This window comes from Juglans regia, chromosome 7, assembly GCF_001411555.2.
Source record: "Juglans regia cultivar Chandler chromosome 7, Walnut 2.0, whole genome shotgun sequence".
Taxonomy (NCBI): domain Eukaryota; kingdom Viridiplantae; phylum Streptophyta; class Magnoliopsida; order Fagales; family Juglandaceae; genus Juglans; species Juglans regia.
This window is the reverse complement of record NC_049907.1, coordinates 50370256-50395811: the sequence shown is the minus strand read 5'-3', so window position 1 is coordinate 50395811 and position 25556 is coordinate 50370256. Positions and strand designations below refer to the sequence as shown.

At 34.3% G+C, this 25556-nt stretch overlaps 3 protein-coding genes and 1 non-coding gene across 4 annotated transcripts; 3 read left to right on the top strand and 1 right to left on the bottom strand.

Annotated features, from left to right (window-relative positions):
* Positions 1-4830: 4830 nt before the first annotated feature.
* Positions 4831-8330, top strand: LOC108986367. The gene is made up of 3 exons (XM_018958976.2): positions 4831-5484; positions 6441-6657; positions 7357-8330. Exons 1-3 carry the CDS (start codon positions 5266-5268, stop codon positions 7827-7829), a joined length of 909 nt encoding a protein of 302 aa, XP_018814521.1. The 5' UTR covers positions 4831-5265; the 3' UTR covers positions 7830-8330.
* A 6440-nt stretch (positions 8331-14770) lies between these two features.
* LOC108986312 (glucan endo-1,3-beta-glucosidase-like) lies at positions 14771-17401 on the top strand. Its single transcript, XM_018958889.2, has 4 exons — positions 14771-15280; positions 15407-15994; positions 16235-16508; positions 16971-17401. The coding sequence occupies exons 1-4, from the start codon at positions 14834-14836 to the stop codon at positions 16997-16999; spliced, it is 1338 nt and encodes a 445-aa protein (XP_018814434.1). The 5' UTR covers positions 14771-14833; the 3' UTR covers positions 17000-17401.
* Positions 17402-22153: 4752 nt separating this feature from the next.
* Positions 22154-23417, top strand: LOC108986302. The gene has a single exon (XM_035691763.1). It carries the CDS (start codon positions 22300-22302, stop codon positions 22972-22974), a length of 675 nt encoding a protein of 224 aa, XP_035547656.1. The 5' UTR covers positions 22154-22299; the 3' UTR covers positions 22975-23417.
* A 2018-nt stretch (positions 23418-25435) lies between these two features.
* On the bottom strand, positions 25436-25508 carry TRNAK-CUU. Its single transcript has one exon. It is a non-coding gene; the product is annotated as a tRNA-Lys (tRNA).
* Positions 25509-25556: the final 48 nt, after the last annotated feature.

The window sequence follows — 25556 nt, the reverse complement described above, 5'->3', positions numbered from 1 at the left end:
TGTGAACAAGTTTCCACAGGCTTGTTTAAAAAATAACTGGCTTTTAGCCAACATATTATTTTTCCAAATACGAATGAATACGTCCATTTCAAGGGCCAACTGCCTGGCTTAGAGCCAAGCGGTGGAGTCCAAGGATTTGGATCATCGATTTGAGAAGTGATGTAACAATTTGTGTTTCTTATAGCTCACGGATCGTTTGAAGTTGACCCGACCTGGTGGTATCAGTTAAATACATCAATCACGATTGGGGTAAACATGAGCCATCTATCTATCTACCTATCTATTTATCTATGTTTTAGTTCTCTTTATACTCTAGGTCGGGTCGAAACAGTAGTCACAACACCTTAAAAAATGTAAAACTAATAAAACGGGTACTCGTGAATAGTGATAAGGTTGTTCGAGGTATCTTCTATCTATTTAGGCATAAACATGAGCTTTTAGCTAAGAAAATTTAATTCAACTAAAACTCTACAATTCTCCAAGATCTAACCTTTGATACAACTGACTTTTGTCTAGTAATTAGCGTGACACAGTCTCGTAAAAATAATAGGAAAGAATAATTTTATATATTACAATATCATCTTATTTTTATGTTAATGTAATGAAGTAATATTGTCTATTAATTGTTGAATTATTTTTTAAAATATTAATAAATGATTAAAAACTCTGTAAATTTGATGAAAGTAAAAAATTAAAAAAAAAAAAAAGCGAAATGGGAATTTTTTTAAAAATAATCAAATATGGTTTCTCGTTGTCTCTCCCAAGCAGTAGTTGAAGCAATTGATACGGGCTAGGTGGCTGTCCTTGGGAAAAGAGTGAGGAGAGTTCAATATGTACCTGTCCTGCTCTGAACCCATCTTGAGTAGGAAAAATAAAAAAATAAAAAAGTAGATGCCTCGAACGGAGTTTCTTGACAATGAACAGTTGATTCGACTTCATCAACTGCATAGCACCAACCCCATCCCTGAACCTTTGTGTCTTTGCCATGCGGACCGAAGAGCTTGTGGGCTCAAGTTCCATCCAGGAGAATCATAGGATTCTTTCCCATGGTCCTTCCTACTTTGCCGACCACCCCATCCATAATTTATTTTTACATTAAAACTATGAGCTGGGGCTGGCCTCTGCCTCTGGTGTCCTTAGTCGGCCATGATTAATTCCTCTAGTGGCAATTGTCGCTGTCTCCTTTAAAGTTTTTTTTTAAATAATGAAAGATACTGCTACTGAGCGTGTTTACCCCACCCTATCCCTATCCCTATCCCCGCGAGAGTGTGGCGCGTGTCCACTGGTCAGACTCATGTTATTGTTGGAATTTTGCAAAGGAAAATGATTTATTTACAACACATTTTACAACACATTATACAACAATGTGTTAAATGAGGGGTATTATTGTAAAATCATCTTATAAAAATAAGATAATTTTACAATAATGCCCCTCATTTAACACATTGTTATACAATGTATTATAAAATGTGTTGTAGGTGTATCACTACTCTTTTGCAAATTCCACCCTACTCTGTTCTCTTCTATTCTCACGAAGGAAACATCCGTCTATCTTCCTTTCCTGATGTTCCGGGCGCACCGCCAGTAATAGTACGAATATCGGACAACTTTTGTCCGTCCGATTATATACTATTCCATGTGCAAATTAGATACAAACTATCTCGTCGTCTGACTGTACGGCAACTCTTATCTGGGTATCCAGATAGCCAGTGGAATGCTTTTATTTCATCCCTGTGTTTTCGGTTTTCATTTATATTTTTAAATTAATAATTGATATAAACAGTAAATAATTAAGTCAATAGTATAAAATTGATATAAAGAATCAAATAAAACTGATATAAACACTACAAAAATTGACATAAACAGTATAATGAATTGTGCAAAATTGACATAAACAGTATAAAATTATGTAAACAGTATATTTTTCTTTTTCTTCCATCCTATTTCAAGATTATTATTTTTCTTTGTTCACGCTTCTTCATTTTTGCCGAAATTCACTATTTTAATTTTTGGTGAGAATATAGAGTGATTTCGTTTAAAAAAATATATTTTAATGTATAAATATATTTATGGTATATTTTTTAATCAATTATAAATATTAATTTTTATTAATATATTTATAACTATTACTCATTAATTATAAAGTGATTTTCAATTATTGGTGAGACCTATATCTTTATCAAATCTTAAGAATAAAAAATTATCTCATTTTATTTTATTATCTAAATACACTTTTTTTTTTACTAATCATCTAATCTCATTTTAAATAAAAAATTTCACTATTATTTAAAATATTTCATTTTCATTTTATCTAAAAATGCGTAATCAAATGAGTACTTATATGTGCATAAACCATCTTAATGTTATACGGTCTTCTTAAAAATAGGTGCATAAACCATCTGTCATCATCTGTGATACTTTTGTGATACCGGTAGGAAAACAAAATTAATTGAATAAACGATAATAATAATAATAATAATAATGATACAAAAATAAATAAACGCTTAAATTATTGGGTAGAATTATTAAGAGGGCGAATTTGCATGAGGAGTGGCGTGCCGCGGAATAGTGCAGAGGCGCCTGATCCAAGTCACCGGTCAAAATGAAGGGATGGTAATGTAATTGTGTGACGCAAGAGGTGGATCTCCCGTGTGAGTCGCGTCACGTGAGTCATGTTCCATTCACAGAACAATGTCCGTTTATTTTCAGTCGTTTTCTACGTTTCCTTCAAGTTGTAATGGCTTGGACCCCAAACCAATTACACTTTTGTTGCCTTTTGAAATCAACATTATCATTATGCCCCTGACATGACATTTCCCTTATTACCCCCACTTCTCAGATTTTTCCTTTCTTATCAGCCAACTAAATTAATAGTGTTATTTAACAACATTATTTCTGGAGTCGTGGTCACAGATAAGGTTAGGGGATGTTTGGATTCGAAAGAGATTTCAGCTCATCTCAGCTCATCTCAAGTCATTTCAACTCATCTCACTACTATTCATTACTATTCAGCAACTTTAACTCACAAATCTCACTAATATTCACAATTCATCTCATTACTATTCACAATCCATCTCAACTCATCTCAACTCATCTTCGAATCCAAACGTCTCTTTTTTTTTTTAATTTTTATATATTTTATATTCTTAAATATTTAAAAATAAATAAAAAATTCACAAACACTTCATTAATAATTAAGTAATAAAAAATATAATAACAATAAAATATCAATCAATGACTTTTATAGTGCATGCAGTATTTTCCTTATTTCTTATTATTTGTTCAATTACATTTCAATCACCTAATCAAAAAATCATCTAACACATTAATTGATATAATTGAAAATAATAAAATTCAGGAAAAAAAAAACACCTTTCTTAATCATTTAGCTGAACTTTTCCGAAATTTTGATACATTATTTATTAATTGGTTGGCAGGAGACATTGTCATATTTGTAGTCATATGTAATCAATTACTTTTTATTTTTTGCTAGATGGAATGATTAATTAATTGGTTTGTAAAAGACATCACTGAAAGAAATGTAAATAATCTTTTTTTTTTTTTCCCTAATATTCTGACTTCTATTCATAGCTTTCCTCCAACGATTTTCCTCATTGCTCTTAATAGTGGTTTGCTTCCTTCATTTTCCCTTTTTGTTTCGTTTGTTAGATTAACAACTTTTCGTTTTTCTTTTTGGGGGTATTTTCTTATCTTTAATTTAGAGATTTAAAAACTAACCAGCCAGGGAAAAATGTCAATTACTTATTTATAGGACTGTTTAAGGATTAATTATACTTTATCTCCTTAAATTTTTATTCAATTCACAGTGTATCTCTGAAATTAATAATTACATCAAAGTGAAACTGCTTACTTTCAAAACTTATCAATCTTCCATTTCCATCTACTAGTAGCGTCAAATGTAATGGAAAGTGTCTTCACGTGCTACTCACGTGTATAATATTTACTGTAAATATATAATTTTTATCTAATTTATTATCATTGACCATATAAAATATAAAATAATATATGTTATCAATTAATAATAATTCATACATAAATAACTATATATAAAATGATTTGATACCTAAGTTGCAAACAAATATAAATAATCTATATACACGATAAAATTATCTGATATTCATTAACAATATATAAAATGTATAATATTATTAATAATTATGTATACTAAATAGTAAAGTTTAAGTTAGTAAGTAGTAACTATCCATCATTATTATTTTTTTCATATTTTGTTTTTCAAATAAATTAATAACAAAATTTTTATATAAAATATAATAAATAATTAAATTTTTTTAATTCTCAAGATAATAATTTAGTTTCAAATTAAACAGTTAAAGCTCTGGGACATAAATATTTATCATTGTAGTAATTAAATATATTAATATAGTTGAGTAAGAAAGCAAAAGAGCTTTTGTTTTAAGTTTGTGGCAACAATTTACTAAACCCGGAAAAAAAATGTTCCCAAAAAAGCAATGGGAAGAGATAAGAGAGTATTTCAGTTTTGAAAAACCAAAAAAATCCAGAAAGCATATTTTAGGTACAAAAACGAATATCCATGTATTTCCCGTCCATGTTCATTATCCGTCCCTCTTTATCTACTACGATAATTATCAGGTATTTTTAGAATATGACGTAAAATAGGAATAACAAATAATGCAATATGCTACACATTTTCCTTATCCATTTCGTCTGAATTTTCGGATAAGCCACAGTCCAGTCCGGAGGCACTTTACGTGGTCCATGCCATAGGGTAGTTCCGACATTTCGTTCGCTTCCCACTTTCATTATATGAATTCCAATTCCAGTTCTTTTCTTTCGCCTTCCATTTTCCATCCTTTTTGGGTTTCTGCAGAAGACGCAGCGGCGGCAGCAGCAGCCACCGAGACACGCGTTTTTTCTTTTTTCTTTTTCCTTCTTATCGCACCAATTCTCCCTTTTTCGATTAATATTGGAAAACGGAAACGAATATAGATTCAACGCCACAATACATATAAAGCGAAAACGTTTCTATTCTGAATACAAACAAAGTATACGATTTCTATTGGTCTCTATTTCTGTATGTTTTTTTTTTTCCCCTGAATTATAGAGCTTCTTCAACCTAGGGTTTCGGGAAATTATTCGGTGTACCGCATGTTCTAGCGTCGGTGATGATGGCAGTCATCACGTATCCCGAGGGGAAAGAGGAGTCGTTGTAATTGTGATCGGGCGGCTGGGCTCGATCGAAACGACTCCGTGGCCGGTGCTAGCATGGACTGTCGGGTGTGCGTGGCAACCGGGGATTGGTTGATGGGCGGTGGTGGAAGTGTGGGCCAGATCGGAGGAGCTTTCAGCCACGAGAGCGAGCACGATTTGGCTCTCATGGTTAGCGATTTCTTGGAGAATGGGAGTGGTGGGGCAGAATCTCGGTGTAGCAGTGACAGCGATTCCGCTTTACCCGATCTCGCCCACCTCGCCGAGAAGATTCCGGTAATCTTCTGAATAAAATTTCATTTGCCCAACCTGTTAAAGTTACCCAAGTTTTGTTATTTTTTTTTTTTACATTTGACTTTCATTGATATGTGAAAAGGATAGTCGAAATCCCGAGTAATTAATTACAGGAAATTCTGCTCATATTGAGTTTTCAGAATTGGCTAAACATGCATTTATGACGCAAGGCTTTGATAATTGTTAGTTTCTTTGAACTTTGGGTCCTTCCTCCGAACTAGGACATTTTGCTAATTCAGTGATGGGAAGGCGATTGCTATTATGATTACTTAATTAAGATTTAAAAAAGAAATAGAAAGAAAAAGGTATCCCACAAAGTTGTTTGTCAGAGTCGGTCAATATTTATTGCGATTATATTTCTAGCTATCATCATTCAGTTTTCAACATTTTGACCCTTGATGTTGTTTTTGGTTCTTACCAAATGCAAGGAATTTTTTGTAATGAAATGCTCTTTTACGGCTGTTTTCATCTGTTTCGGAACATATTTTTTCCTTTCCCATCATGAAGTACTCTAAAAAAGTGTATTAGTCTAGGTACCGTTCTGGAAGATGAAAGTATGTTACTTGGCAAATGATTGATTTATATCTAACTACAGTTGAATTGTAATTTGGGGACGTGCTTTTAACATGTATGGATCCTTAAGGTTGTTGTTTTGTTAGTTATGACTCTTGGGCCTTCTTTTAGTTTTAGAAGTGTCGTTTGTTTATTGCGACATATTGATAGTTCATACCTACTCAATCTGTGGTTCTTTTCTATTAAGGACCAGGTGTAGTACTGTTTTTCACTTATGATTTTCTTGTAAATAGGTCCACTCCATTGTGTTTTAAATATATAACTTAACCTACGTACTTCTGTTGTTTTTTTTCTTTTGAAAAGAATTAGCAACTGTTATCAGTCTGAAACTGCTAGTATTTTGCTGATTATCTGTCATACCACAGTTTTGCAAAATCTCAGTGGCTCAGTATGAGAGTGACTTGCTATCGGTGGTTAATTCTCTTATATTATCCATCAATGAGACCGACCTTCATTTCATCAAGTCGGGTGCATGCAATGCCAGCTGCATCAGGTTTTCCCTGGTTAAGCTTCTGAGACGTTCTGGTTACGATGCTGCTGTATGTGCAACTAAATGGCAGGGCAGTGGCAAGGTCCCTGGAGGTATGCTTTATTGAACTTTTAAACCACAAATCTTGCCTCTGCACAAAAAGATTCTCTTAATCAAAATAAAATAAATAATTTTATTTAAAGGATGTAGAGGGAAAGGAAAGGAATCTTTGTTTTAATTGCATATGATCGGGATTTTACCTTCTGGAGTTTGTACAACCATATTTCGGTCACACACCACCTACATTCATGCAAGTTGGAGTTGGAATCTATTTTCTGAAATAAAAAATTGCATCCATTTGTAGATCACAGCTTTTGTAATGCAATTCATATTTTTTTTTTTTTGGGTAATGCTAATTACTGTCTTAGGATGTGCAAGGTTGCAAGTCCGTGCACACTTTTTTTGAAAAAGGATGGAGTCTACCATTTAAAAATTAATTTTTTTTTATATAGGTCCCATACTTACTTTTTTCAAATGGAATACATGAGATTTGCATACCTTATAATTAAAAATATCATTTCTCTCTTTTTTTTTCCTTTACATAATCATTTTTAATTTGCCATGTCTAGTAAATTAAAGCGGGGTCATATGCTTGTACAGTTATTGCCCTCTTGCTTCATATGAATGGTCTAGAAGGTTCCATTGGTACAGACTGTCTTTCAGTGGCATATAATCATATGAGAGTACTTGTGTTAATGATAAGTAGTATTGACCATCTTTGATGTTTTCTCTTTGTGTTAATAATATGGCAGGGGATCATGAATACATTGATGTGGTAAACTACAACAGCAGTGGAACCTGTGAGCGTTTGATCATTGATATTGATTTCCGAAGTCACTTTGAGATAGCTAGAGCTGTTGAATCATATGATAGAATATTGAATTCTCTTCCAGTCATTTATGTGGGCTCCTTGACCAGGCTGGAACAGTTTCTTCAAATTATGGTTGAAGCTGCCAGATCTTCTCTCAAGCAGAACTCAATGCCGCTTCCTCCATGGAGATCCCTCGCATATCTGCTGGCTAAGTGGCAGTCGCCCTACCAGAGACAGGATGAACAGAATAATGGCAGGAATAATTTTGTCGACCATAAGCAGTGCAGTGAACACTTGAAGAGGCTGCAGTCTTTGCTTCAATCTGAAATGGAAGTGGAGCGACTGTTGAAGCCCATAAAGAGTGATAATAACAGGAGGCGGAAGGTGGATCAGCGGCGGAGGCACTATCTTTAGGACTGCTTGAGATGTACAGAGTCTGGCCTTGGAGATGAGAGTTCCTTTGAAGAGGAAAATTTTATGGCGGCTTTCTATTTACATTTCTTTCTCCCCTAATAGTACTAAATAAATGCTGGCCTGCAACCTGGACGAAGGGCGGGTATCACAGTCATTAAATGATAGCAGCAATAAGCTAGCCATATATATATCCTGGCGGAGATATTAATTAATTTTTCCCGATTATGATGCAAATCCAAGGTTATAGGAGTTTTTTTTGGAAGCGGAGCTGGTTCTCTCTTAACATCAGCAACAGCCAACAGCCGAATTGGGTAGCATGTGGCTTGAACACGGTACATGCTGCTCTTGTATTTGCCTTTTTTCTAAAAAAAAAATAAAAAAAAAATCAATGTATTCCTTGCCTCTTATTTTTTGTTGGCCTAGGGAATTTTGTTTACCATATATTGTTTCCTTTTGTTCTATATCTTTTCTCCTCAGAATCTCTAGTAAGTACTTGTATTATATTTCTTTCCCAATGTTCAAATGATGATTGCGTGATTAATGATACAAAATTTCATATATAATTGAATAATATAGTAGCTTCTGATGCTTATAACAGTACTTTCTACAGCTGACTCGGTTAATATTTATTTGGTTTTGGTCACATTTCTTTTTCGGTCGTCTTACCTAGTCTTTCATTAAATGGTCACATTGCCGCATGTGGATCTGCCGTCACATCCGTAATTTGTCTTTTGAGTCAATAATATTCATGAAAATTTAAATATGCTAGCTATTTGGGTTGTGTTATTATAACGGCATTAAATGTAGAGATAAGATGTTGAAAATACAGCTCATGGATTTTTATATTCTTCTTCAGTTATTTAAGGCCACTCTTTGAGATCTAAACAGACAAAAGAGAACACTAGGAAGTAAATTGTGATTAGCAACATCTCTCAGTACGTAGAATTGTAGAATGGAAGAACGGCATAAAATAATGAACTGTCGAGAGTTTTCTAGGGGGTTGTGTTATTTCAATGGGTTATGTTAGGGAGCACTCCAATATTTGACGATATTCATTAAAAAAGAATTCGTATTTTGAAATTAACAATTGATTTTTGTTGATATATAGTTGTGAAATGGTGTCTATATTAGTGAAATGATAATTTGTAATTAGTAGTGAAATTGTTTGAGTTAATATGTTTTATTGGATTTTGAAAAATAAGAGAAAATGTTGAATAAAAATATTAAAAAATTAAAATATATATATATTGTTAGAATATAATTTTTGTTTTGAGATTTGAATTATTATTTTTTTTTTTGAAAATTTAAGAAAGTTGTAATGAGTATTGTGTAATGATTAGATGAAAAAATTGAAGAATTGAAATTAAAAAATGTTTATATTTGAGTGATCTTTGGGAATATAACATGCGATAAGAACGTTGGATATTCGATAGTGAGTGAAAGTAAAAATGTTTGTAAATAGTAGTGAAAAAATAATGAAAAAATAATAATAGAATATTAAATAGTAGTAAAAAGTAGATAAAAAATAATGAATAGTAATAAAAGTATGTGAAAAATAAAAATAAAATAAAAAATAATAATAAGAGTGTTTGAGAGTCTTTGAGGTACTCTCGTTAGCCAAACCTAATTGCCTGTCATGTGATTGAAGGTTTTGGTTCTAATATATTCCACCATAAATTGGTCTTGAAAAATCAGACCGAGGAACATATTGATCTTAATTTGAGGCTCCGATTGAACCGCGATGACTGATGAAATGGGTTAGATAATGCAGTGGCTGCCCCTACATCTTCTGCATGGATTTCGCTAATCCCCGCCATGTGCTGAAAGGATTAATATCTGAAATCCCAGGATGAGTTCTTGCGGGGATTGGAACTTAATTGTTTCATATATAATATATATATTGTACGTTCATACATACCTTTTTGCATGCTCGACCACTGAATCTGCATTAATTACAAAACAATATTATATCGTGCTTCACTACTTCATATCATGATTCGATCTGGAGAGGAATTTTAGCATCTCTAAACCTGGATCTTTTTTTTTTTTATTGAAATCACTGTCTCTTTCCCTTTTAGTTTGCTTCAATGACTCAAGAGAATTCCTATGCTCGCTTAATTAGATTATCGGATTCTGTATGTGAATCTGATACCAGTAGATGTTTATTGTATACCGGACGTACCGTACGTATCTCCGCAATATTTTAGTACTTGAATATATATGAGGAATTTGAGAGAGAGAGGACTCCGACCAAGGGGGGATGACCAGATATAATCCCGAGATCAGTAGATCATGGTGTATTAATTCTTACGACACCTTTTTTCTTGATGAAGTTATTTGCAACGAGCTTTTCTTCGTTCATATAATGCTCAACGCTTGACGAAATACCTCTGCAGATGGAGTTGGGAAAATTCCAACATTCAGCTCGAAAACCATGCACGTAAACAAAAAGGCTCGTGGAGTTTGAAATCTGGGTATATACAAATTTGCACAGCTTTTTAGCTCTGTCGTCCTCGGTAAACGCAACTTAAGCTTGCGTATCAGCCACGTGGGGATTTTGTTGCAGTGACTGTTCGGAACCTTCGTACTTATTGTTCCTCTGGGAAGGTATATATATTGGTGCAGTAACCTTAATTTTGACACTCTATATGTTGAGACATCTGCAGATCATACCAGTTAAAACTCTGCGTTCCGGATGAGCGGCTCATATTAGTGCAAACATATATAGATCTCCAAGTGTCGTATGGCTACGTTTAAACGTTAAACTGAGTTAAATTAAATTGAATTGAAATAAAAGTTAAAAATTTAAAGTTAAATAAAATATTATTTTTTAATATTATTATTATTTTAAGATTTAAAAAAATTAAATTATTTATTATATTTTGTATTAAAATTTTAAAAAATTATAATAATTAAATAAGATTAGTTGAGATAAATTAAAATGAATTTGAGATCTAAACTGATCACCTTCTAGCCAGTAGCTGCGTACACCGCAACTAAATTTGGTCGTATAAATCTATACGAAATTACTTATATAAGTCTAGGTCGTATAAATCTTGTGCAAAGGCTTTTGAAAAAAAATTGAAAACTACTAAAAAAAAAAACTCAATTTTCAACGATGGTATTTTTTTTAAGGGTCTCTACAGGACTTTCACGACTTAAATATGTAACTAAACATTATTCTTGAAATACAAGTACCACGTATAATGTGTGACACTCGGACTCAACATCAAGTCCATGTCAAGAAGCGTTAAATAATTTTTTTATTATTTTATATTTAAGGTGGAATTTGAATTTTTATTAAGCTGATAATTAAATTAAAGCCCATTTAATATTTTTGGACCAAGTGAGCCCTAAATAATTAAAAAGTTACTTAAAATTTTATTCTAAAAGCCTAGCCCAACTACTCAACAATTCTATGCACATTTCTTCCTTCCCTTTCTTTCTCTAGGGTTTCAGCTGTCTTTATATATATCCATCTCATGCACATGTAAAAATCTCCCTCAACTAAGATTGCCGCACATCCAAAATTCCTTTAGTTTTCTTCACCATATATTTTTCCCATGTACAAGCCGTTTTGAAAACTACAACTATCAATTGAACCTCCCACAACCGATTACTACCCACGTAGGAAACAAGCTTCCACCTAGTGGTTCACCGCTACCATAGAACCCTGGCCTCCACCATAGGAACAACCAACAGAGCAACCTCACTGTGTCCTTTATTCCAATGATAAAGCTACAGTGTGACATTGCACCTCCTCACACCACCACCTTACTCCACCCCAGTCGTGCCCAACCACCCTCACCCAATACCAAACGGTAACCACCGTAGCCTAGCCTCAAACTCACAAGTGGAGCCATTGCAAACCACCATCACCGAGAGCCAAGTATGTTGAAAAACCACTCGAACCCCTCTATCCAAACTCAAGCCCAGTGTCATCGCTACCTCTACATTACACCACTGTAGACCCACATCACCCCAACATCGCCCAACACCAACCCGCAAGCCTTCACTCACGACATGCACCCCAACACTCCTCCTCTATTCTAACCACCCAAAAATAGAGCACTAGCTCCCCCATTGTACCCACAGAGGTTGCAAGCCTCCACATCTCAGCCAACGGTGGAAGTTGCTACGTTTGGTCGCTGCTGCATAGTGAGTCCCCATTACTGAGCACCCTGAGCATAGCCTCAACTCTCTTGGTAATCTCTTCCCCCCACACTGTACTCTCTCTCTCTCTCTCTCTCAATGCCATGCCACCGCGTTGACCACCTTCGACCTCCGCCCAACTCACTACTATGTTGCGTGTCCCTTTCTTTTTTGGTAAGCCTTGTTGCCCCTCTACCCACGTACAATACTTCCCTAGTAAAATGAAAGTGATATCTTTTAAGTTTTCCTGTAAAATTTCTTACGCATATAGTAGAGAAAATTTGATTTAAGATGATATTACAATTATGACTTTGATTTATGAGCCAAATCATAATGTGTTTTGAACTTGTATTTTGTTGGACTTGATTTTAAGACGAGCCTAAGTTTGACGGCAGAAAACTATTTTGTTATTTTTAGTGGGCTTCGTCTTACTTTATATTAGCCCAAAAGGTTTGTTTAATAGAAAATATTTAAGGATTTAAATTATATTAGTTGGTATTAAATTTTATGTTTACAATTGAATTTCAGTAGTAAATAGTAAGTAATTAACCCTATTTTAAACGTTTTAAATCTGATCAAGTCTATTTTTGTTAAACGAAATTTTGCTGTTTACTTTAAGAGATTTTGTTATAATTCTGTTAAGTAAATACTAAACTGAAAATGTATTTTACATGGGTTTAGTCTTAATATTGCAAATATGTTAGTCATGCACTTTATTTTACATAAATAATTTAGAGTTTAGTAAGCGGAGAAACTAAGTGAATATCGATTACTTTGGGAAGTAGTAATATTTTAAGGTTAAGAAAATTTTAGATTTTAGAAAAGAAAAGTTATTTTAGTATTTTAGGCTTCAATATCAAAATGTGTGTTTAATTATGGATTTAAGTAAATTACGTGTCTATTTTATAGGTGACGATTGATATTCGTTTGGCACAGTCATAGAAAAGATTCAGAGAAGTAAAAAGTTCAGGTAAGTGAGATTTCTATGCTAGACTTTGCATTAAAAAAAATAATTGAGATTGATTTTGAAAATATGCATGTTTGTTTTGAAAAGAAACCTGAAATAAGTTATAACCTCATATATATGTTCTATATACTCATGAAATATGTATAAAACGAAAGTATTTTTGTCATGACTGGTGTAGACATGAGCAAATTTTTTGTTAGCGATTATGAAGATGCTTTGATTCAATTTTTGAAAGTTCTAGAATGATATGAATTTGTTTTATACTCTGTTTGATATGATATTACATTTGAAAACCTTTGAAAACCTTTCAATTTTTGAAAGTTCTAGAATGTTTTGATTAGTATCTAATTATGATTTGGTTTTGATTATGTTTCAGATATGTTCTGTTAAGGCCCTGCCAAAGGTATAATAGTAGTATACAACCTTGCCACTAGTATAATAGTGGTATACAGCTCTGTCACGGGTATAATAGTGGTATACGGCCATGCCGCGTGTATAATAGTGGTATACGGCCTTGTCGTGGGTATTATGATATTATATGAAGATGATGTCTCAGATTATATATGCCAAAAGATTTTTAAATATGAACGTTTCTGAAAATTTTGCTCTGATATTTTGATAACATGTTTTGATTTTACATTTTGAAAGCAAATGTTTTGATTATGCATTCTAAAAGTAAATATTTTGGTCTGCATTCTGAATTTTGTAAATGTTCATATTTACATACTAATATATATTCTCTGCTTAATGAATTGTTGATAACTCACCCTTTATTTTCATAATATTTTTCAAAAAATTTAAATATTGTTCGTGATAATCAAGATTATGGAACATTGATGAAACGATTTAAGTATAATGGATTATGCATAGAAGGTTTCTATGAGTATTGGCGAATTTTGTTGTGACTTGGTATTTTGGGAGGTTGATTATATTGAGTTAGTTGGTTTGAAACAATAATTTTTATATGACATTATGAATTTCGAGTCTATAAATATATTGTTAGAATGTGAGTTTAAGTGACATGAAGTAATTCTACGACCCCATCCGGGACCGGGGTGTTACATAATGAGTGTCAATACACACTCCTTCAATTTCCTGATTGATCTACATACTCCAGACGAAGTATTTTCAAAAACTGTTTGTTTGAAAATACTTCGTCTAGAGTCACTCTGAGAGTCTGAAGGAGAGTTTAAGCAGCTGTTCGGCTCATCCCAATCAACTTAATTTCACCCCAAGTGTGAGACTATTCTGACTCTTAGAGGATCAAACGGCTGTTCAAAACACAACTATTTCAACGATGCAAGTTGGACGCATCCCAAAATGTCATTCACCGTTACATGTGCAAGCCTGGGCTTGATAGCCTTTGAGTCTTCGACTAACAAACAAGAAACAAGGTCCAAACGAAACCATTAACCCATTCTGGTTAAAACAAAAAAAACGAAGGAACTCAGTTTAATAGAGCCCAAACTCAATAACCCATATAATATGCCTCTTGACATATCACCTATATATGGACCTGGCTAAATGTGGCAACTGCAGGCTGCCATCCGCAAATTTAGAAACCGCTTGATGCGCTTAAACACCGAGCGATCACTCCTGTCTTATCCGTGTATCGTGTACGTGATCCGCGCATAAACTTCAACTTTCTCAAAAAAAGAGTAATTATTAGGTTCATACACCAGAAGACTTGGTGTTAAACGCAAGTCTTAATTAAGCATACGACTCTTGTTAGCTGGAGCCCGACTTGGAATCGCTATCCAAGCGCCTTGTACGCTAACGCAATCGTTATCACCCTCGATCTCCTTTCTTCCCCTGCCACACTACATATAAATATACAACACAAAGCTGCCCTTGTTTTATCTCCAAGGCTCCTCGCCCGCAAAGCATGGCCATCTTTCACCCCATGCTCCCCCTCCTCCTACTCCTCCACCTCTCCACCACCGCATACTCCATCGGCATAAATTATGGAACTCTAGGAAACAACCTTCCCCCACCAGCCCAAGTGGCCAACTTCCTCAAGACCCAGACCATCATTGACCGCATCAAAATCTTCGACACTAACCCCGACATCCTCAGGGCCTTTGCCGACACTGGCATCTCTGTCAGCGTGACTGTTGGCAACGGGGAGATCCCCGCCCTCGCCAACCTTGCCAACGCCCGCCAGTGGGTGGCGACCCACATCACCCCGTTCCACCCGAGGACACGGATAAATTATATAGCTGTTGGCAATGAAATCATGGCCACCGCCGACAAGAACCTCATCAGCCACCTCGTCCCCACAATGAGGACTCTCCACCAGGCCCTTGTTCTCGCCGGAATCAAGACAATTAAGGTTTGAAGGCTTGATTTGATCATAAGTTTATCGAAACTGATCACTACGTACATATATATGTTTTGTGCGACTTTTGAGCGATCAAAGCTATAATATCGAAGTATTGTCTTCTCCATTTGATACCAGGTCACATCTGCTCACTCTCTTGGAATACTTTCAATCTCCGAGCCGCCGAGTGCTGGCAGGTTCAGGCGAGGCTACGACCGGCTCGTATTCGCGCCCATGCTCAAGTTTCTACGTGAAACCGGGGCACCCTTCATGGTCAACCCCTACCCCTACTTCGCCTACTCCCCGAAGATGGCGAACTACGCCCTCTTCAAGCGCAACCCTGGCATCCACGACAAGAACACCGGCATTACCTACACCAACATGTTCGACGGCATGATGGACGCCATCCACTCAGCCACGAAGGCCCTCGGTTTCGGGGAAGTGAACTTGGTAGTGGGAGAGACAGGTTGGCCCACCAATTGCGACGGCTACGAGGCTTGTAGCACGACGCATGCGGCGTTGTTTAACGGGCACTTAGTTAGGCATGTCAGCTCACGCAGGGGTACGCCGTTGATGCCCAACCGAATGTTTGAGACCTACTTGTTCTCCATGTTCGACGAAAACCTTAAGCCCGGTCCGACAGCTGAGAGGAACTGGGGGTTGTTCAGGCCAGATTTCACTCCCATTTATGACATTGGGATTATGCGCAACCGGCCGCAGCCGCAGGTATGATAATTCACTGCTTGTTTTGTCTCGTAAAGGAAAGAAAAGAACAAGAATAACTTTTTGAATTTCTTGAGGAAATGAAGTTGGCTTCCTTTTTAGTTCTTTCAGACTTTTCTGTTCCCGAGCTTTAATTTTACCGCACGAGCTGAGCAGATCTCGTTGTTTTGGTAGTGTAAAATTGTAAATTAATGTCGTTTCATTTACGATCGATCGTAATTATATCCTGTAACATGCATGCAGCCTCGTCGTGGTAATAGACGAGCACCCGTAGGAATTAAGAGGTGGTGCGTGCCGAAAAGAGATGCAAGCAATGCTGCGTTACAGTCAAACATAGACTACGTATGCAGCTCAGGGGTGGATTGCAGGCCCATACAAGCTGGGGGAGCCTGCTTCCAACCCAACGATGTTAGGTCCCACGCATCCTTCGTCATGAATGCTTTCTATCAGAAGTCTGGTCGCCATCCTTACAACTGTGATTTCTCCCACAGTGCAGTCCTCACCTCCATTGACCCAAGTAAGCCTGCTTATATGCTTGTTCTTTTTCCTAATTTCTAATTAAAAGAAATCGGGTATAGTAAATTATCAATCATCTCTTAAGAATTCAAAACAAACATTATTGATTAATGATTAGATAATATATAGTAACGGTGGTTTTAATTGAAATGATATGTTTAATATATATATAGCTAGCGCGCGTGCATTCATTTAAAATGCATGCATCTTATTAGTAACTGTCTATAAATTGAATTGATAGCTTCTTAAAATTAATGTGTCACATCCATTGGGTCTGAAAATGACAAAATTTATTATTTCTCTAATTCTTTGAATTGATTTCACAAGTCTAATTTAATATTACTCCTTAATTAAATTAATAATCATTTAAAATATGTCACATTATAAGCATGCATGCATGAGTACTGAAAATGTTATATGCAAAACTTTAATATATATTATTTTTGTTGATGATATTGTTCAGGCCATGGCACATGTAAATACGTTGCATAAGAATTGAAAAAGGATCAGGATGCGGGTCATATATGTAAGGCTGACTGCATGGGAGCTCGTCGCTTATAACCTGCGCGCATATACATGATATGTATACTTGACCGGAGAAACTAATGACCTTCAATTATTTATTTGTTCTATTGTTGGATATTTAGCTGTAACATTGCATTGTGCATGAAAGATATATATAACCGTACACATGAGAGCCAGCTTCTATATATATATATATATATAGTTTCTGCATGTTGTGTTAAATATTAATCCGGTTATCATATTATATATAAATATGACTGAATATTGCTAATTTAATTTGTATTAAAAACTAATTGGGTGGGACTAGTACTCCAATACATACAGTACATTTATATATTAATTAATAGAAGAAGATCGACCAAGCAGAAATTAAATCCCATTTATATATATATATATATACTAGTATATATATATAATAAATTATTATACTTCACGGGAATAATAATTCCTTGCATGAATGTTCCAGTAGTCCAGAAATAGGAAGTTTCAAACATTCTTATAAATATATATTGGTGATGGCTACGTACGTACACTTGCTCATGATCAAGCTGGAAATTAATTAACTTGGAAATAAAGTAACTCATGATTTCGCGACAAGTGCAGATCAGATCATGATGATAAATCATGCAAACCTAATCAACGTGCCTATCAAACTTGCTTCGCCCATCTACATTATTAATTAAGAACTCTAATAATGAATTAGTTTGTTAAATTATTGTCGTTTTGCACCTCTAGCTAGTTTATTTTCCCCCATTTTTTTTTGTTCTGTTTTAATCAAAATATCATGGCTTATTATAGCTATAGATTGATGCGGATCACGTCTAGATTTAATCAGCTTGAAAGCCAATTAAGTTAGTATATAATATCTTCGTCTAACGAGTCTCATATGCTCCTCCATATAATTATTTAGGAGGGCTAAGGTAAATGTAAAAAATTGTATAAAAAAAAAATGATATAATTCCATAAAAAGAAGTGAAATGTAACCAATAATGCTAATTGAACTGGTCTTTCATTAAATAAAATTCATTAATTTTTCAGCAATTTATTTTTTAATATAGACTACTAAATAATCTCTAAAAAAAAGTCATCATTCATTTTATTTCGAAACATTGTCCTTTATAATGTTTATTTAACAGTTGCCATTAAAATTGAAGTGTTAAAATAAGTAGACTCAATTTATCAACCAGTCCATAATAAACATTGGCCTTTTCAGTAGTTTTTAATATCCAACGTAAATAAAAAATTATAGAGCAATCTTGTAGATCTGAAAAATAAGGTAGGTAGATCAAACTTGTAATGTTGCACGATGTGATTTCGCTTTATCGAATTTGGGGCAAGACGTACAACTGACCATTTTTTTGGGAGCCAACTTTTATGGAGTTTTTAACATAACTCTTTTTTTTTTAATTTTTTCTGAAATTTTGGAGGGCCCGGGCCCCGCCTACAATATTCGTCCCAGCAGTTACAAGGACCTCTACCATTGATTTCTCTACAAGCATATATAAAATTATATTTTTTAAAAATTATTTTTACATATTAAAAAAACTTCTACATTAAATTATGCATCTTTAAATTAAATAAAAATAAAATATTATTAGTTTTTATTTTTTTCTTAATTTTTTTTTTCTTTATATACTTCACAATCCCGTTCGATCATTTTTAATTTCTTTGTTTGAGTTTCTATTGAGAGAGATCAAAGAGTAGGAGATAAAAAAAAATAGTAAAATAATGTTTTGAGAGTGAATAGTATTTTTTTAAATTTAAAAAAATATTATTCATAACTATGTAAAATATTGAAGATGCATAATTCAATACAGACTAATTTTAAGAGATATTATGTAAATATGAAGAGGAATATGAAGATGTATAAATCATTGTCAATACTCTAAGAGTAGCACTACAATTATCAAAAATTCATCCCGATTAGTGCATTCATTTTTATTTTTATTTTTTTTTATGTATTATTTTTAATTCCTTTCATTTTTTTAAATATTATGGGATCACCAGCAGCTCTTCTCGTCATATGTGCTGGATCATCGGAATCGCTACTACAAGATCTTTTAGCTTTGACTTTTGTGGCTGAAAATGGACAAACTTGTTACTTTCACGAGACGTCAAAGTCTACCGTAGTTGATCTAAACTATAATCCATCATTTTTTGTTATTGTTTTCCTTATTTTATAGTAACAATAAAAAAAAATGAGTTTGTTTCTTGAACAGTTTATCCATAGAAGTTGAATCCTTTATTTTTATGAAATGTGAGGTTGAATATCTGTTTAGACAGAATACTGTCTCTTAGACCAGTGACAGACCTACTTTATATCCAAGGAGGCCATCCCCCCCTCCCCCCCCAAGTTTTAAAAAAAATCAAAATATACCTTATATTTTATTTTTAAGTCTATAAATATAGCAAATCCCCAAAAAAAAAAAATTACAATCCCATATGTTCTTTAAAATTTTTAAAAATTTCAATATACCTAAAAATGTATTTCTTCAATTTGTTGCCTATTGTTCCAAAATTTTGTATAGTTTTTATATATTATTTATTTTTCAGGATATGGCCCCCCAAAATTAAATTAAAATTAAGTTTAAGAAAAATAATAAATATTTTAATATGGATCTCCAAGTTTTTTTTGTTATACAATATTTTTTATTATACAATATTAGATTTCTTAATATGGATTCTAAAGTTAAAATATAAGAAAAATCATTTAAGATTGGTGAGAAGTTTTATCCTGATCTAGACTTCATTGAGTAACAAAATATATTTAAGGTCTCAATTATAGCATTATATGCTAAATGTGACACAAAAATATTTAGATTTTGCATGAAACTTGATAAACTAACTTACATATTAGAATGAAAGATGACCTTTTAAAATATCACTTAATAGTTTTATAAAGAAAATAAATTCAAAATATTTCATTATAAAAATAATAATAGATTAATATTATTCTATAAAACATTATCGTCAGAATTTTGAAATATATATTAAGTTGTATTTTTTAGAATTTTATTTCTCTATCTATGTAACAAATTATTGAAATCTAATTTTATATATTGTTATATTTTTATGATATTTTAGTTTTTATTTTATATAAATGTGTAACACAACAAAAGAGTTGGCTCCCTTATAAAAGTTATTGGTTTCGTCACTATCACGTTTGTTTATAGAGAGTATAAATAATAAAAAATTTATATTAATTTAATAATATATTGATAAAATTCTAAATGATTGATATAGAGATATTCACTCATGTATATAGTTATAGATGTAAGTTTTTTTGGTAAATGTGATGAATGAATAATAATATTTCTCTTAAAAAAAAAATATTGTCCGAATCATCACCGACACCCTTGACATGTAGCATTTTCTTAATTAATGCAATTGCAGACACATAATTAATGCGCTGACAGACTCAGATTGCCACAATATATATATTTTTTTCTAATAATAATAATAATAAAAAAACGGTGATCTTGTTGATCACCAAATTAATGAATTATATTCACACGATTATTAGCTGTAAATTTCTGCAAGAATACCACTTAATTTTTTCTCGATCGTTTTATATATAATTGATGACTATTGGCAGCTTTGGTGTGAATTAACTAGATTTAGACATAAGCTTACTACTCAAGCTGCATGATGATAGCTAGGCTTCTCAATGAACCCCGAGCAAACGTCGCTGGATCCCTTAATATTAGCCAACTAATTATGTACCTCTCATCAATTGCATGCGATAACCGACAAACTTACATAAGAAATCTTAATGGTAAAACTTAAAGAAAAAAGAAAACCCTTGATCATCATCAAATGCATATATCTAATATATATTCTTTTTATTTTATCTCTAATTATTTGTTCAACATGTGCAATGAAATTCTCTCGACCTTTATTATAAAAAAATAATAATAAATAAAAGCAGAGTATTCCACGAGGGGAAAAAAAAAACTGGCTAGCCAGAAATTTTATGCTCGATAGGCCCATTCAAGTGGCCCCTCTTGCTAGAATGATTGCTTTTGGTTGGTCTTCTCAGGACCTCTGAAACTTCTCGCGCATGGAATCATTAAAGGCAATGGCGCCTTTGGAAGGAAACAACTGTGATGAGAAGACTTTTGGGTTGTCCATCGAATGAGGTAAGCCAGCCTTATCTCTCCCCTCTGTTACATGAGAAAGAAGTACCAAAGGCAACCGCTTCTTGTTGCCCGTTCCTCTCTTTGTAACTTTGTAGGTTACATTTATTTTTTACTCTAAATCCTATATTATTTTTTCTTCTTAATTGGCATGCTTAGTCGTTAGTTTGACTTTGTAAGAAAATATCTATACATGATGTTGCTATACGCACGCAAATGGGTTCAATCTAGGTGACTGAAATATTGCATTGTGTATGCCGTCCAATGCAAGGACTTTAAAAAATGGCCTTAATTATGATTGCGGGAAACAGGATAGTACTTCTTGATTAAATCAATTTCCTATATATGGGATACCATAATGTGGTCCCAAATCCTCACTTAGTGTGCATTATGCCATATTGAGAGGGCAATCATCATTTTCGAGTTCAAAATCATCTAACTGCACATGTAATGCTTATTTACTTTGTTCTGTATCAGCTTTGAATAGTTTGATCTGCCATTGGCTTTGGAAATGAGTTGGGTGTAACCAAACATGACAAGTGACTTTGAACATATTGCAAAATCTCTGCCATGTCCAACGATCAACTCTATGGATGGTTGTGATCAAACAAGACTTTGTAGCAATGCAACACCCGACACATCCATGGTGAATGCGTGTTTTTGCATTTTTTTGTCCTTTTTTGGTTTTGGGTGGGGAGGAGGTTGATCAGGTGCAAGGACAAGGGTGATGCATAAACTGATTGACCGATAAAGGAACTACTAATAAAAAATAAAAAAAATGAAAAGAATGATTTTTTCTCGAAGAAAAAGGGAATGTACTCAAGAACACCAACCTAGCTACGCCCACTTTTGAAATAGGATGTCGCTAATAAGAACCATATACATTTTGACAACATGACAAGCTAGATAAACTTAATAAAAAAAGGAATAGAAAAAGAAAATCAATATTATGTGAAGTGGTTGTCAATTACGTAGTACCCCCTCTTTCTACATCTCTCTCTCTCTCTCTCTCTCAAAAGAAGACAGAAAAAGAAAAACCCCTGCATTTGTATTCCATCAAAAGCTTTAGATTGGTTTGTTCTAATACACAAACAAAACCCACCACCAAAACGCCCGCCCAACGGATAGACCATGGAACAAAATGAAAAGAAGAAGAACAAGAAGCAAAAGCACCAGCACCCAAATGACCAAACCACAAAACCAAACTCAGATTTCTCTTTCAAGCCGAGCTCCGACGTAAAGGGTCTCCGGTTCGGCGGCCAGTTCATCGTGAAATCGTTCACGATCCGGCGGGCTAGGCCTCTTGAACTTCTACAGCTCCTTTCTTTTCCACCAACTAACCCCAAACCCAACAACAACAACAATAAACTCCCTTTTCCTTCAACCACTGCTTTCTTGCCCACAAACTTCACGATCTTGGCACACCATGCCTGGCACACCCTCACACTAGGCCTCGGCACGAAGAAATCCAAAGTACTTCTATTCGTCTTTGAATCGGAGATCATGAAGACGGCTACAGACCGTGTTTGGCCATCGGAGATACCGCTCGGACAAGTGAACAAGAGGCTTATCAGGGGCTTGACCGGGTGCGAGATGGCTAGGTTTAAGTTCAGAAAAGGTTGCATAACGTTTTATGTGTATGCGGTTCGGCAAGTGGGCTGCTTCGGGTTCTCATGCGCCGATGATCTAAGGACGATATTACAATCTGTGGTTGCGCTCAAGGATTTTCTTGACCACACTGCCATGCTCGCCATGCCCAACCAAAGAAGCATTAGCTATGCGCCTCCTGTGGCCATGGCTCACTAGGCAAATATATTTTTTAAAAATTTTTCTAAATCCATCATCGTCGTCGTCGTCATCATCTTCTTCTTCTCCACGTCTTTATCATCAACAACATCATCATCTGCGTCATATTATTGTAGCCTTTTTTTTTTCCTAAAATCTGGTTGACTTCTTTTGGAATTTTTCTTACTATGATTATGACGGGGGATTGGTTCATTTATTAGAGATCTTGTAATAGCTTCATTGCACTTCTTATTTTTCTCTTTAAGATCAAAGAAACTGCATTTTAGTATGAATAAATGCCACTTTGATCTATTCTAGCGAATTAACTACAGTCTCTTGTATGTTTATATATCTGTTTATTTGCAGTGTGGCACATGTTACTGACCTGTTCTGAGTCTGAATTGGAGGTAAGTGACAGATCCAGGCGTGGACTCTATTATATATTCTTTTCTTGAATTACAGTCGTATAAATATATAGTTATTTTTCTGACCCTTTCTTTAGAGAAAATCAATGATCATCAAATATTTCCTCTGGGTTAATTTCTGCTTGATCATCAAATATTCTATTTTTCAACGTTCTTCCATTTTTCTCTATCAAACAATAACACATGGCTATATATATCAAAACCCAAAAGCAACTTGAGTACTAATGTGTGGCTATTTGCTTGAACACTTTCCAATATCCGGGATCTTGGTGCACTAGATTCGATCCGTCCAGTTGCCATAGACGTAAGTGTTAATCTATCATGTTTGTATCAACAACATAACATCATCATGATAAACCCCTTGGCAATATTGAAGTGCTTAATTAGTGTACTGTTTTATAAGCGTGACAGATATCATGTTTACTATTTGATGACGATGTTAACAGTAAAAACTGAACATGAGTCCAATTGCATATGAATACATGAAAGAAATCTTTGCACTGCTGGCCGGTATCTCACAATTTCAGGTCCATCCAAATCTCCATCCCTCCGGCAGTACTGCTCTCTTGTAACTTGTGCTGAGATGTATAGTCCGTGAACTCAAACGTCGAAGCTCCACATGCATCCCGGTAATTGGTTTAGAACACGTGCCCTGGTGTTACTAATTTAATTACTCGTTATATAAAGCCAAGTTTCTCGAAAGGTTAAAAAAATACTTTCTGGTAAATATGTGAACTCAAATTCCTTAAGCTCTGTAATGGATGATGCATGCAATGATGTGTGATGCATGGATGGATGCGATGATAATGATTATAATGGTCATCAGAATTGTGAGGGAAAAGGCTGTTTGGCATGATGGAAAAAGCAGAAAATGGAGTGAGGTGAATGGCCAGCTTCTCCATTCCAGGAATTATGGTCTACAAAAGTGAGGGAAAAGTAAAACTGTTCTTTTTCTTGTTCCCACCTCTGTCGTGGTCTTAATCATGCCACGAGATGGACCCATTCCACCCACTTTTTTTTTTTTTTTTTTCACAGGAATCTTGCTCAGCTCTGTCATTCTGGGGTAGCTTAAATAAATCAGCTTTAAAGGAAGTCATGTACAGTTGCATTTACAGGAATAACATACAGTACAAATAGGAAAAATTTATATATATATATATATAATTAGAAGTTTTCATTGATTGTGGATTTTATTTTAATTCTCTAGAATGCAGGGTTTTGCAGTTAAAGCCAATTATATATTTAGTGATCTTTGATATTTACAAGGATTTATGCACTTCCTCAACTCATGATCATGTATAGATCATTAATTAATAGAAATCATATGGAATATGGTAAAGGGTGAGTGTTTATATTATAGGAATGTTTGTCCTGACAAGATCAAGTACATGATTGGGTGGTGAACGCGATATAGATAAATTCTTTGAAGTTTGGTGACCAGTGCGTAAGTCTTAAGTTTGAACTTTTGAATGATTGTAAGTTATGAGCTAATTTGGGTTCCTTGTCCTGCTAGCTACTTAGAACCCAACAAAATAAAATAACAGCTAGCCGCGTTTGCTAATATATATAATTTCCATATATAAATTCATCCCGATGGAGAGTAAAAAAATGGTGGAGGAGTAATTCTACATACAACTGTAAAGTGCGTAACCGTCGCGTAATCGCTTTGAAAAAGAGTGGGGTCCACTATTAAAAAATTAATTTTTTTCATATGGATCCCATGTTTGATTTATTTTTTTCAAAGCGATTGTGCGGCAGTTACGCAATTAATTTTTTTCATGTGGATCCCATGTTTGATTTATTTTTTTCAAAGCGATTGTGCGGCGGTTACGCAATTCACGGTTGTAAGTATATTTTTTCATAATGATAACACCTAAAACCTACTGTTTCAAATTAAAAAGTTAATTTAGTCGAAGCAATCTCTGCTTTGCATAGCATCATCACAATGAAAATTGATCGTACGGGAATTAATACGTTATAAACAGCTTTTCACTTACGACAAATTAAGAGACATGTACCAGAACCAAAACTGAAATAATTGAATCTAAATTCAAAAACGCCCACCGTGGGGCTCGAACCCACGACCACAAGGTTAAGAGCCTTGCGCTCTACCAACTGAGCTAGACGGGCTAATTTGCCTCTGGTTCCGGTTAACTATTACTTGTACTTTCTGATCAT